The 15,278-nt window shown below is 34.9% G+C and overlaps 2 protein-coding genes across 3 annotated transcripts in view; one reads left to right on the forward strand and one right to left on the reverse strand.

The window, feature by feature from the left end:
* Nucleotides 1-266: 266 nt before the first annotated feature.
* On the reverse strand, nucleotides 267-7,538 carry LOC129005287 (acyl carrier protein, mitochondrial-like). Of its 2 annotated transcripts, none has more exons than XM_054434138.1 (4): nucleotides 7,353-7,538; nucleotides 4,709-4,840; nucleotides 1,915-2,002; nucleotides 267-523 (listed from the first exon to the last, which is right to left on the reverse strand). In XM_054434138.1, the coding sequence occupies exons 1-4, from the start codon at nucleotides 7,500-7,502 to the stop codon at nucleotides 432-434; spliced, it is 462 nt and encodes a 153-aa protein (XP_054290113.1). In that variant the 5' UTR covers nucleotides 7,503-7,538; the 3' UTR covers nucleotides 267-431. The 2 variants fall into 2 exon arrangements, with proteins under 2 accessions (XP_054290113.1, XP_054290121.1); XM_054434146.1 differs by lacking the exon at nucleotides 4,709-4,840 and adding an exon at nucleotides 4,881-5,003.
* A 3,686-nt stretch (nucleotides 7,539-11,224) lies between these two features.
* The window catches only part of LOC128983101 (ankyrin repeat domain-containing protein 29-like), a 52,066-nt gene continuing 48,012 nt past the window's right edge, over nucleotides 11,225-15,278 (forward strand). The window contains exon 1 of the mRNA XM_054402262.1: nucleotides 11,225-11,316. The gene's annotated coding sequence lies outside the window, so the exon portion shown is untranslated. The remainder of the gene's footprint in view (nucleotides 11,317-15,278) is intronic.

Raw genomic sequence — 15,278 nt, forward strand, 5'->3', positions numbered from 1 at the left:
GGCAGGGGCCAGGGAGAAAACAGGGGAAAACAAATTTGTCCTTCAACCGCACATTAAATTCAGACAGAGTATAGTCAGAATGCTAATATGATTTAATTTACGTAGGCAGTAGGATTCTAATAAAGTTAAAATAATAATCTTAACAAGAACACTTTATTTTTCTCAGTTAAGTTGTACAAACGTGATATAGGCTATTAGCAAAGTAAAGTATAGAAAAACACAAATCATACATCTTAAAACAAAGGGATAAATAAAGTGGGTAGTGATACAAAAAATTAACGATTTATTGAAAACCAAAAGACAAAGTAAGAGACATGGAGGAAAACTTTGAAGTATTCTGTCCTATTACTAAATTTATTACTTTGTACAATCTACAAATATGATAACTGAAAGTCTACATGTTTAAAGCAAATAACATGCATGAGGATATCTTATTCATACACATCTACTCTGGCACTGACATAGTTGACTATATCTTGTGGTTTAAGCAATTTTTCAGCGTCATCATCAGGAATCTCAAAACCTGAAAAAGTCAAACCGATAAGTGCATAAAATAATAGGCCTACTTTTAAAATATAAAATAGGTTACGTACCTTACGTCGTCAATCCTAGGTTAGTCTTTTTTAGCGACTAGTTTCGAAACTGACGTTTCATTTTCAAGCCTTGTCAAACATAAAATTACTTGAACATAATGTCGTTGTCAAAGTACACTAATATAACATTTAACACGCACAAATACAAATACATTAAGGAACAGAAAGACGCACGGCCGGCCATTACACGCACGACGAACACGACTCAACTACCAACATCGGTACCAATCGGTAGTTGAGTCGTGTTTGTCATGCGTGTAATGGCCGGCCGCGCGTCTTTCTGTTTCTTAATGTCCCTATTTGTACTTGTGGTGTTAAATGTTATATTAGTGTACTTTGACGACAACATTATGTTCAAGTAATTTTATGTTTGACAAGGCTTGAAACTAGTTGCTAAAAAATACTAACCTAGGATTGACGACGTAAGGTACACAACCTATTTTATATTGTCTTAAATCAATCCTGGAGGCAAAGCTGAATAAAGCCTACATTTAGCAAACAATAAAATCTGTATTTGGGGGGGGGGGGGGCTTTTGACTGTATGGATCATCCGATGCTGATTTAAAAAAATTGCCAGTATGGGTATTGAGGAGTTGGCTCTTAAAGCTATTGACATAATATCTTTTCGGAAGAGAGCAAAGAACTGTTATTCAGTACTAGAGGGCAACCCACTTTTACTCGGACTGGGCTACAGTAAAATTTGGTGTACATCAAGGATCCATTTTAGGACCGGCACTCATTCTCATAATACACGTTTATATTTTTACAACTGTAGGTATAAATAAATTACCTACCAGCACATATATCTTAAAGGTTTGTATTATTTGCTGATGATACAAGTTTAATAGTTTGAGGAATAAAACCTGTCTCAATTAGAAAACACTTTGAAATTAACACTAAAAGAACTGAAGAAATAGTTTGAAACAAATAGACTTTTACTAAATAAATTCAAATCTAACATTTGCAATTCCACATAAGAAATAACAATTACAACAACAAATGCAATGCAACAGTTTTAATGTTACTGATAAATATACATTTCCAGGGATTAACATAGATCAAAGTTTCAATTGGAAACCACACATTCAATATTTGGTTAGTAAATTGACCTATTCTAGGTTTGCAATAAATCAAATGTCGTCAAAAACATTAAGGTGCATTGTTCTATGTAGCTAAACTGTGTTTTACCTGAAGATCAATTCTTGAACCTTATGAAATTAAAAAATCTTACACTTCTGTTTATTATGTACGCAAGGACATGCAGAATATCAAAATGTAATAATGGTTTCAAGCATTAAGTTTTTTGGCTCAAAAAACTAACCAAATTCATCCTCCATAGCCATGATCACTTCCACATGGTCCAGGGAATCAAGTCCAAGATCATTCATGAAATGTGATTCCAGCTTCAACTGTAACAAACCAGATTCTTAATTTATGGTTCTTAATTAACTAAAACTTGTAACTAAAAAACAGTAACAACACATTTTAACCCTTTGAGTGCCAACGTCCGGGGAACCGGACGTTTTTAAAACGAGCCAAAAGTGCCGACGTCCGGCCGACCGGACGTTTTTAGAACGAGCCAAAAGTGCCAACGTCCGGCTGACCGGACGTTTCGTAATGATCGAACAGTTGTCATAACAACCGAATGGATACTCGGATTCTTTTAACCCATATATTAACATTGAGTCGAAAGTTACTAGATGCGATACATCGATTTTCGTTGGTCGAAATATCAAAAATTCGATTTTTACGAAATTTTAACCTAAAAATCGCCAGATCGCGCTCGGCATTTTTAGCGCGACCTTCGGGAAAAATCATCGGCATTTTTTGAGCGTTACTTTTATTTCTCGCCTGGCACTCTAAGGGCTAAGAGACAAGGAATTTCTTTTATTCAGATAATAGGTACTTTGGACTAGTTTCTTTTAACCCGCATGAGCTTGCTTAGCTGTATTAATGACCGTGTTTGTACTTTTTTGTCTAACAATTAATCATTATATTTATTGGTTATAGCTATTGTCAGCCTTTACTATGTACAACACACACCACATTCCAGGAACTTGTACTGGTCAATTCCACCCTTTGCTTCTCCTCGTGTTTAGAAAATACCAATATAAGACAGTGTGCGTCTCCTGGTGGTTTATAAGTTAATACTTATTTTTCTTTTAATTTGTTGATTGGCTACAGTTTTAATTAATTGGTAATGCCATTAAATTATGTGCTGCGTCACAGAGAAGCGTTCCTATTATTTACCTCTCAGTGGCTAAACGTGGAATCTAAGAAGCAAAGTAGGATAGATAGTCTATTGTCAAGTGTTGAAAGTGATGAGGATGTTGAATGTTAAGTGAGGCATGCAGGATATTTTCTAAGGCACCTTTTCAATGAACCATTTACTGATTATTTAATGATAAAGATGAATCTTAAAACTTAAAAGGAATTTATCTTTACAAGACATTGATGACTTATAATGATTTATAACTGAACTACTTTTAGAGAACTATGTTTTTTACAGTTTATTATATAATATGTTTCATAAGTATTTGTAACTAGCAGTTACCCGGTGCGCGTTGCTGCGCTTAACAACTATTATTTTCCATCCCTTTTATTGTTTATAATACTTTTATAAAGGTTTTTATGTTTACATATTTAAAATTGGAGAAAATGTTGAGTGCACAGGTGTGCTGCGAATGGGGTTTTAATATATTTTTACTTATCGGAAAGTAAAATAGTTTTCTGTGCTGAACTCTGTGGAAACATTGTGGCACTATCTCAAATCATAACTAAGGTCGGGACCACGCAAGTTTGCAGTTGAGGGAGGAGCCTATTTACCATATGGTTTTGAATGAACCAATGAGAACCGTGCGGTGTTGCCAAATCTGTTAATACCAGCTGATTTTAATATATTGCTTAGTATATTTTAATTAGTGTTGTCAACGGGCGATGTGGCAACGTCGCACTAGCCTTGTCTTGTGATTGGCTGCCACCAACTGCAAACTTACGTGGTCCCGACAATAATACAGCATTTTGTGATTATTCAAACCTACAAAACAGTTGCCTGGTAACAGCTGTCATATTTATTTGTAAACACTGTAGTTCAAAAAGTCTGACATTGGCCTACTTAAAACCCTCTGGGGCTGCGGATCCCTTTTGATGGATCCGCGCAAAACTTCACACAAACCATCCTTGAAAGATGCTTAATAGGGCCTGAAAGTTTGATTACAATCTGTCAAGCGGTTTTGGAGTATATAGGCTACATATATACAGTATATACATATATACATACATAGTTCCTCTTTTATAGATATAGATTTATAGATTGAAAAAAATTGCTTTTGAGGCATTATTGAGCTATATGAGAACCGGTTTACACAAAACGCACAATTCCAAATGTAGGCCTATGATTTTTTTACAACTGTCCATTTTATGTTTACTATCCTAAGCATATTCAGAAGGTTGTAAATTAAATAATTTAGAAAATCTTTATGATTTGAGGAATTAAAATAAAATTGTTACTGAAATATTTGGTTTTTTAATTTCACCCGGTTGATTTAACCCAAGACCCTAAAGACAACAGTTTTATCGGTACCTTGGTATACGGAGGCCACCCTTATACAGTGAGTGCTCTGTGGCGGTTATGTTGGGTTATCATAAATATAAAGTATAACTAATCTGGTATCGTTCGATTCATAAATAACAAAACGAGGAAAGTCCTAAAAACATATTAATGAACCCAACCAACATAACCGCCGCATCGCACTGAAATAAATGTGGCCTCTGCATAATACTTAAGTACCGTTTCATCTGACCAAAAGTAAAAAATAATTGGTCGACTGTAAATAATATTTTTTACATTAACTCAAAATTCAAGGGTCAAAACATTACTTGGAACTCAGTTTAAGAAATTTTGACCAAGAGATTTCAGTACATAAACTCAAAAAAAAAATTTTGTTTCTAAAAATATGAGATAACCTATTACAGTTTCAGGTTTGTAAGGAACCAAGCGTTGAATACTGAACCATTACAGTATTTCAGTTTATATTTTTAGTGACTAACTTAGCCTACCAATAACTTATTTGTCAGCCTGTATCGTCTAGGCCAAATATAACTAGGCTATATACCTTTTGAGGGTCAACCTTATCGTACAGTTTGAGCACCAAGAGTACTCTATCGCGTATAAGCTCTAGAGTGTGTGGGGGCTCATGACTGTAGGTCCGCTTGGTCACAGCGGAGGCTGAGATGTTGAGGAGACCCTGAAAAGGAAACCAGTTATAACTAAAAAGGAATAAGTACCTCTTCTCCATGAATTTTGTCATAGGCCTTGCACACTTTGAGCACTTTTTCTGCTATTATATCTTTAGTCAGCGTTTCTTTGGTACAAAATCTTGATAACTGATGGTGTCTTGATGATGGAAGCTGTGGAAGAAAAATAACAGATAGGGCACTAATGTTAAAGTGTAAAAAGCTTTAATCCTACACAACATCATAAAGTAAATATTAAACGTAGGCTAATACAATTTAAAATAGATGGAATTGTGCATGATTTTTTTGCACCTTGTAGCCTGTAATAGGCCAAAACAGCAGCCTCTAGTGGCTTACTCTGAAGACTTAGTGAAAGCCACTCTTGTTTAGATGACGATACATATGGTTGGATTCACGAATACTAGATAAGACCCGGTATGGATCATAAACATAAAAAGATGACGTTTTTGGCCCGAAAGTAAAAAAAAACCTTAAGTTAATTAATGCTATTAGTATAGGGGGATTTGTTAACTTTCGGGCCAAAAACGTCATTTGTTTATGATCCATATCAGGTCTTTTCTAGTATTCATGGTTGGATCCATGGATGGGAAAGCAAGGTAGATTCAGAATACTAGGGTGGCTTCCTACAAAACAACTTTACCTAAGTTTACATATTAAAGAAGGGAAGTTAATGGTTATGTTTTGAAAAACAGGTAAAGTCAAGTGGGGTGAGTGACTTCCAGCTAATAATAGCCTAAATTTGTTTACCAAAAAATAAGAAAACTTGGCCGTTGAAATAAATGAAATGAAATCCTTATAGGAAATTTGCTAAAATGGGATTATGTAGTAACATGGTGCTGTTTTAACACAACCTAACTGTTCGAACCAAACTCCTTTGATGTCAGAAAAGGCAAGTAAGGGTGGTCGGTCGAGCTTAAAGTGAATTTGTGACTGTATTAAGTCCATTCTTATTGTTTTTTGTTGTTCCGGATCGGCGTAGACAATAAAAAAAGGTTAAATTACTTGTGTCCGCCGGACGATCCTATTATAATCCTTCACAGGAGATGCATTTTGGCATATTATATCGCCATCATAAGTCCTAAATAATAAAAGTCCTTGAACTTACCCTTAACGGGTGCATCTTGAAGTTTGTAGACACATTTACACAAAACGTTACATTGATGAAATTATTAAAAACATCAACTGCGCGGTAGGCCTACTTTTAATAGAACTCGGGACATGTTGACGCGCATCAGTTAAGTTTCGAGTCTCGACTGGGGTCATACGTTACTTGCAGAGTTGACCTTTGACCAGCCTCTGTTCTTTGTAGCTGCAAGTGGCGTTTCATTCAACTTTAGGCATTCCGTGCAGTTATTTGTTTTTATTTGTCAATTTAACGTTAAGTGTTGGGTGTATGTTACTACAAGCTTCAAGACATAATGTAATGAGGAAGTTCAAGGACTGATGATGACAATATGATTCGCCGAAATGCATCTCCTGTGAAGGACTACAATAGAGTCGACCGCCGGACACCTGGTAAGTTAATTTAAGCTTTTTTGCTTGTATTAAGTCCTTTGAAGGTAGGTTGAAATAAGTATGGTGAAGTTTGAGTTACCCTATAATGAATCGAGTTGTTAGTTACCTTGCCTAAAGACTGAATTCGTATGATTAACTTAAAACCCTGGAAAAACACTTCAAACACTATTTCAAAAACACAAGCAACCCTCAGTTTCTCACACCTGTTGGATCACTTGTAATGGATAGCCACCCTATGATCTTGTTCGTTTTCAACATAGGGTAAAATTAACTTATGCACTAAAAGGGCTACCTTAAGTTTAAGCTGAAAATAACTTTTTATCTGGTCTAAAAGTATTTTTTATTATTGTAGGCTACCGTACCCTAATAGTAAGTACATAACAAATATTAACTTGGATTAAATTTTATTTAACGTGATGTAGCCGATAGCCTGTAGCCTAATAACATAGTTTCAGAAAAACTTTGCTAATCAAAAAGGCCTAATTAGGCCTATATTGTTATTAACAATTGATGCAATCAATGTGAAAGTTTTTTGTACGTCAAGTAAGTTTGGTTATTGATCGAATCAATACATTTAGGCCTACGTTCAATACAGTAGGCCTAACTTAATAAGTTACAATGGAGCTGGATGTCAACGTTGGCAGCTAGGGTTCTACCAAAATCAATATGAGGCTACCATTATTTCTACCAAAAGTTTGGGCATCCCATAGCAGGTTAAAGTAACCCCAAGCCTTATGCCTAACTTAACTTAAATTAGCCTATCTATCTTGATGAGCTTGATTGATTGAATGCCTAGGCCTAACCCTACTTGAAGGACTGATTTTGTTCAGTAGGCTAGTGGACTAATTTGTGTACTTTTTCAGCCCCGTGAAATTAAATTCCCTGTAGGCAACCAGGCAGACTAGGGTTTAAAAATGTCCTGGGAAGGAGCATGGTAGTCAACTACTCAAAGATAGGCCTACATGAAAACAATGAAGGTCAGCTTACCAAATTCTGTAAGACGTTGGAATTTGTTGTGAAGTTTGACAGTTTACATTTTTGTTGCAACCCTAATAACGTCGATCTCGTAATTGTAGATCGTAAAACGCAAGAACCTAAAACTAAAGAAGATCGGACACCTTGGGCGAGGGCTGCCATTTTTGCTTTTGCACCGCAGACGAAAAAGAGAAAAAGAAAAAGCCCAGCGTTCCGTTTTTACCAAATCAGCTGTCACCTTTAAAGAGTTGCTGTGTTCTCAATGCAGTATACCGAAGATCTAAGTTAACCCGTTGATTATATGTACTTCAAGATGAGAGATCGTAATTAATTTTTTTTTAAAGATCCGTTCATAAACAATTCATAGAATTCCGGAGACCTCCATGAGGGTCGCCGGAATTCTATCCCTGGAAATTTACCCCCATAAAAAAACGCCTACGTCATTTTGTGGTAAATTTGTTTCAATTTTTCTTTTTACTTTGTCATAAAATAAAGAACGATAGGATTTAACAATGGGCTTGGAAGTGTGAAACTAGAGATAACATTTGTTGGTCACTGTTTGAAAATAAAAGTACGTAATTGCAAAGTAAAATAATAGCCAAAATAAAGCTCTAACAATGAAGTAAACATGTTTATTTTAATATGGAAACTGTCCATTTAATGTTAAAATAACATTATTTAAAAATCGAATAACTATCAATTTATTAAAATGTATTAAAGATTTTGCAAGGTATCTTACTTTACTTAATAATAATGTTGACGGAAAATGATGGATATTTAAACATTGTAAGGTTTTTTTTTCCTAAGGACGCTAGGCACGAGCCTGGGATTGTTTTTCACATTACTTCAGGCTAGACCTAGGGGTTGCGGCATTATCACTTAGATAAAATCCATTGGTGACTTGACGGGGATCGAACCCAGGACCTCAGGGACTGAAGTCCCGCGCTCTAACCACTACGCCAGCTCGCTCCCCAAACATATTGTAAGGTAGGGGTATAAAAGGCTTGTTATCAGAAGCTTAATGTGCCCTAAATGCTACTGTAATTTAAACTAAATCAGTAGTTTTATTATAAATCTTGAAGCAAATTTAATCTTATAATGCCTCTAATAATAACCTGTATGTTATTCAATGAAATGCTAAATAAATACAGAGCTGTTACCCCCTGTTTAAAGTCAAGAACCACACTTGAAACATGTTAGGAGTTATGTACAAACAGACAAACATTTATTTTACCAATAACTAGCAAAAAGTAGGTTTACCTACGTGTTTATAACCATACAGGCTCCTGATTTAGTAAACATATGAACATGTTGTCAATTGAAGCAAAAATATAAAAATACCACGATAAAGTCGAATCCCTGAAAGATGGTAAGGTGAGCAAACAAGAATCTATATATTAATTTGAAACTGTTTTTCTTTGTGACAGCTATTTTGAGAGAACGGCTGGGCGTAGAAACTCGGTAGAGGTGTCTAAAGAAAGGTCCTGGTCTGTAGATGAGCCATCAAAAGAGAAACAAGGAGAATTCCCTCGGGGCTCTGCCCCAGTGGCCTTTAAATTCCCATACCATGTTATTCTTATGGAGGAAAACGAGGTTTTTGTCACAGCTAATGTGAGAGAACGGCTGGGCGTAGAAACTTGGTAGGGGTGTCTAAAGAAAGGTATTGGTCTGTAGGTGAGCCCTCAAAAGAGAAACGAGGTAAATTTCCTTGGGGCTCTGCCCCAGAGGCCTTTAAAGTTCACTCTGCAATGTTGTTTACATTTCGACCATATGGATAATTTTACACTACTTTTAATGAACCAGCTGTTAATATTAAAATTGCATTCAAAGGTCTACTGAAACTGTCAAAATTAAATGTTTACATTATTATTTATGATTTTAAATGGATTCTCCACTGCATGGCAAGTTTTTTATAGTTTCACCAAAATGAATTTATGATACGTTTCAAATGTTTTGTTCGAAAATCAATGCTTTATTGCTCTTAGAAAATTTTGGGTTGAAAATTGTGTCATAGACGAGTACGTTGAGGATGAGAGCTGTGTTCAAGTTTTGGAATAGACTAACTACGGAGTCTATGGTTTTGGTAAAGTAGGTGAACTAATGTCAATTCAGGTATTAAAAAAAATGTGTACACAGTTTTTACTTTGATGTAGGTACACATGTAGCTAGGTCGAACAACGCATCTAAACCTCACTACATACAAAACATTCGGAAACACAACATCACATCTCATCGCATTTGCATAATTTGTTACCAAGGCTGGACTAGGTTATGGATTTGGTTCCGCAAATGTTCAAGATTTGTGATAAAATTTCCTACAATTATGGTTCATTCCAATCCACGAAATACATGCACAGCGTTATGTGATCTATATGGCCAAGGCAAAACTACCCCACAAGTTAATGAATTATCAAGTAAGAACAGGATGATTAAATACATGGGTCGATGTGGCAAGAGAAGGAATTAAAATTGCTGAGATCGAAGTAAGAATGTTACTGCTTTCTGGAGATTTAGATAGTTTTATCAAACAAAAAAAAACTGATTTAATATGCTGATAGAATTCTGTATTTTTATGACCAAAGATGATGATAACTTATAAATCCGGATACAATCTGAATGATTTTCCTAAAGCAGATGGAATTAGTGGTTAGTAATAAATATTGACTCTTTCCGTAACATGATAGACTAATTATATGAACTCATTCTCCCATATAGTGAAAGTGGCTTTGGTATGAAACAAACTCATGAACAAACAATTATAAGACTCCTAAAAAACCTTTTGAGCAACCTAAAGCCGATAAAAAGGTAGGAAATATTGTGTTAAACGAATTCATCAATCACGTTTTTTAGGGAACACAATCGTCATACTTATTATTGCTTATCCTCCCTCCATTTAACTAAGATTCTAATGACTTCACTCTATCCATCGCAGTTAGCTGATTTTACATAAAACCTCAAGATTAACCGTCGATTTCGACGGGGTTCCACTAGTGTTCTTTATTTTAAAAACATGTATACAAGTTAAGGTTAAACAAAGTATTTTAAATCAATACGTCCCTAACAAGGTAGGGTTCATGCTTTATTCGTTTATTCATTTGTTATGTGTATTTTAACTGATGCAGAAATATATTTTTATAAATTAATTTTCTTCAAAGTTTACTTTAATATAAAAACTAAATAACTTAGCCTGTTTTGATTAAATAACTAAATATTCCTGAATTATGTAAACTACAGAGTATTATCCTCAAGGATTAATTTAAACCTTAAGGTTGTGTCATGAATCTAGGTCTACTGCCGGGTTTCACCTTTAAAGGTTACAAGCCAACCCGATTTTCCCAGTGAGCCCATTAACTATTTCATTCATGTAATAAATTTTTATCTGCTGAAATATATATATATAAAACGGGCGTTATTAGCTTTTAATTCATTAGTTCTTAGAAAATCCATTATCATGGATTTTCCATGCAGTTCCATGATTAACTGTGACCAATCTGTCAAACAAGTGATTGAATAGTGGCGGGAGATATCTCTGACGTACAAGCGAGCGATCAATGAGCGCGGTGGTGTCGTGGGGGCTCATTGAGCAGGGCGGGAGGAAAGGGATGTTTTACATCGATATTGCATCGTTCTCGAGCCACCATTCCAACTTTCGACCATCCGATGGATTCGACTTGACTCGGTGGGCAATCCTACAACTCTACAGAAATCAGAAATATCTTAGTTTAGTGATGCTACTGCTTGAATACGTCAAATCAACGCATAGATTGTGATTCACAAACTACTTTACTAGTCAGGCCACTATTTCAGAATCATGTTAAACCCCATACGTTTCGATCGGTTGTTAGTCAGAGTCAGAGTAGTCACGGTAGTGAAGTAGTGATGAGTGTTTGGGGAGGGTAGAAGCTACTCCACACCCCACAGTGTGTGCGTGCTACGTGTGTAAGTTGCCTTCGTAACCGGCTTTTGCAGAAACGTGGTGAGTGGTATTTGGCTATCTTATCACTTCTAAAGCTATTGACTAAAGGAGATGAGAATGTAATAGCTGTGTTATACAATACAGTTTATCTATTACCTTTTCCATCAAACGGTTTACGGATTTTCTCATAAAAGGTGTTTGAAGAACGAGTTTTTTCTACATGTGGCAATATTTACTTACACTAGTGTCCCTGTTGCTCGAATTCGAGCAATTGCTAATTATAACAGGCGTTATTTTAAAAGGAATAACTACCATAATTTCTGATAACTTTAAAAGATTCGACTCAAGGATTATGCAAATACTCAATATGTACATAACAGATCGATATAATCATCATTTCTTGTAAATATCTTAAAATTTTTCAGAAGCTGATCTTGTTTATTTAGTGTTTTCTACAAATAGCGTTACTCATAGCCGCATTAGGTTGTCCATAATAAGGATTATAAATTCCATTAAAAAAACATTATTTCTATTTCTTCTCCTAGGTGGTGTTCTATGACTTGCCTATGTTTCCATGATTTGCAAATGGATTACTCTTTCAATGATTACTAAGAAATGCAGCACAGTGTTAACACAGTTTTCTTTTTAGTATATCAATTTATCCAGCCTCTCTGGTTTTTTCCATTGTAATATTTACGCCAACCCAAATTTAAAGGGTAAATATTTAACTTCAACCAAGTGAGTAAATGTCTGTAGCAAACTGTTCAATTAACAAACTTATTGACTGTTTACTGTTAACATATGTTCTTCTTCTCACTTTTAATTTCTGACAGCAGCTGGAGTTTCATAAAAATTTTTGTTTCCCATGTTAATCTTATGGAGAAATATGAAACTTTAAAGGGCCCCAGGGCCTACCTGACACCCGTTGGCAAAACTCCGGTTCCCCGATTGACATTAAAGCATATTCTTATCTCAAAAACCCTTTCGGGCTCCGCCCCAGTGGCTCTGTAGTTCCCCATGTTAATCTTATGATTTTTCATATTTAAAAGTAATTAATGAATTAACAGCTGTTTCAATTAAACAAGTTGGTTCTGTTCTATGATGTTCAATAGCATAAAAGTTACAAGGATTACCAATAGGGTGCAGCACTATTATTTTTTTTTATTTATGACAACAGCTAATTTCCAACCAAAAGGTGAGTGAGCGTAGCGAACGAACTTCAACCTGGAGGCGAGTTAGCGTAGCGAACGAGCTAACCTGAAGGCAAGTGAGCGCAGCGAACGAGCTCCAACCTAAAGGTGAGTGAGCGCAGCGAACGAACTTCAACCAGGACGAGAATGAGCCATGCGAATACTTATGAAGTTAAACGGGGCGAAGCCCACGGGTACAGCTAGTATAACAATAATTTTAACAAATCTCAATTGTTTCAATGTCATGCCTACTTTAAAAATACATTATAATCATAACTTAAATAACAAAATTAAAAAAAAACTTCACAGCACGTAGATTCCTAATGCGAATATATTGACCAGTTTGATGTTTTATTAATCCAATAATAAAACACTTTTCAAAATAAATATAACAGATTAAATTGTACTAACAATTATTTGCACATATTTTGGTACTTTAGTATTAAACGGAGGCCACATTTTGTCAGCGCGCTGCGGCGGTTATGTTAGGTTGGGTTATCGTAAATATTATGTGTGTAGGACTTTCCTCGCTTCGTTATGAATCGAACGATACTTTCTATTATGATAACCCAACCTAACATAACCGCCGCAGCGCGCTGACAAAATGTGGCCTCCGTTTAATACTGAAGTACCCATATTTTTTTAAAATAACAGGGAACCTTTCACACATTTTATAGACAAGTTTTAATATGGGTATAGTATGTGTGTTTAGGGGGTTTTATTAAAAGAATAACATACAGCTATTATAATAAGAATACTTATAGATGCGTTATCATGTCAATGAAAATATCGAATTTAATTATTATTAGGTATTATGTTTATGTATTATCTGCTGATGGGACTAAATTTCAATTAAGATTATTACAATCATCTCTATCCATACTTGACTTGGCTTAAAATACCTACATTCGTAAAAGTATTGAAAAAGTATTGATTACGATTCATCCACGGATTAATTATCAAACAGTGTCTAAGTAGCGTAGTCGAAATCGTTAAAATAAAGTAAAAAAAACATGACCTCCTAGTCCGCCTGCAAAAGTAATGACACTTCTTCCATTCTGTTCAGTTTGCTCTAAGCGGAATGCCCATTGAGGGAACTAAATTTGTAATAATTTAATTGCAAGAACACTGATAACAGAAGAATACTAAGGATAAAATAACATTTAAGATAATTATTTCAACTGTTTATTATGATTAACTTTACTGGTGCGCTATGTGAGTTAGTAATTAAAAATATAAGCTCAACATATAATTTATATCATGAGAAAGCCTACAAATAATTTTCATCAAACAATTCCGGTATATTGATAGTAACAAATTGAAACATATCAGCTGACAAGTACGATATAGGATACAGTTAATAAATATTGTTCAGTATCAACAAACAATCAAAAAAAACATTAGCCTATATTAAAATGAAACTGTTCTAAACTAACCTAACCAACCAAACTGGCTGTAACATTTCAAAAATCCGTTTGATAGCCTATTCCCCATATGCCTTTTCTCTTCTGTTATCAAATGGAATTTTGAAACGGTAACTTAGCCTATACAGCAAGTTTGGTTAGTTATGTTAGGTTAGTTTAAAATACGATGTCCTAATCCAATGTATAGGCTATTATTTTTGCCTAGACAAGGTTAGTTCTTAATTTGTAATTTAAATGCGTTTGAATATATTAAAACAGATGGAATACCAATCGTGAAGTAAAACAAAAATATCGATATATCGAAAATAAATCATCGATAATAATGAATGTTCCCTTTAACAGGAAAGTACCAAATTAGCTTTGGATATCCATTTAAATGATCCAAAGTGAAATTAAGGTCCTTTATATGACGAAGAGTGTCATTCGGAATAAGTCATGCTTTTTCCCATTGCCCACAAAATGGAATAACATTCATAGGCCTTCTCATTATGTCTACAAAATGGCTGAAAAGTCGCTACATATTTTCAATTAATAATTACGAGCTGTTGGCCCGTCATACGTACGGGAATCGAGTAGTCAGTAAAACCGAATACTGTATGATTCAGTACAGATAGTTTACATATGCACCTACATTGTCAACACATTTTCTTAATCTAACATATACATTTTGAACACATTTTCAGATAAAAACTTGTGGAACATTACCGAGAACATTACAAATGTAAACTTCCAATTCATTGAGAGTCTTTGCATTACTTCTGTAAACCTCTTCTTTTGCCCATCCACACAAACAAATTATAGAGCGTAAAGTCTGGCTACGCGCAGGCCATTGATGTCGACCTGCTACACGTCATCGTGAGGTGAATTTTAAATTTACGCCCTTTCCCCAATAATTGCCAGTCATAATAGCAGACATTTTAAATAAGCTTGGATCGATTTTTAATATGAAGTACCAACAATGGTATTAAATTAGCATCAATCAGCTGACAATATGAGCGAAGAAACCCGTATGGGGGTTTGGTGATAAACATTTAAATTTGGCTACATACTTTTTAGCGAACTAAATTTCGTTGTCTATTTACTTTTATGGTTTTCAATAAAGTTTATTTTCAAATTCAAATTTTAATTAGAATAAAAAATGTCAGCATCTACTAAATAATATGATTACAGAACACTTCACAGTTAAGTGAAATGTGTGATTTTCACAACTAAAAATTTCCATTCCTACCAAACCTTATAAAAATTTTACTTACTCTTAATACACTTGAGATAGGGGAGCGAGCTGGCCTAGTGGTTAGAGTGCGGGATTTCGGTCCGTAAGGTCCCGGGTTCAAATCCCGCCAAATCATTAATGTATTTGATCAAAGTGATAACATCGCAACCCTTAGGTCTAGCCTGAAGTAATGTG

This window comes from Macrosteles quadrilineatus, unplaced genomic scaffold (genome assembly GCF_028750875.1).
Source record: "Macrosteles quadrilineatus isolate MER2022 unplaced genomic scaffold, UCM_ALF_1.0 Scaffold_1__1_contigs__length_201487025, whole genome shotgun sequence".
In the NCBI taxonomy this organism is placed as follows: Eukaryota; Metazoa; Arthropoda; class Insecta; order Hemiptera; family Cicadellidae; genus Macrosteles; species Macrosteles quadrilineatus.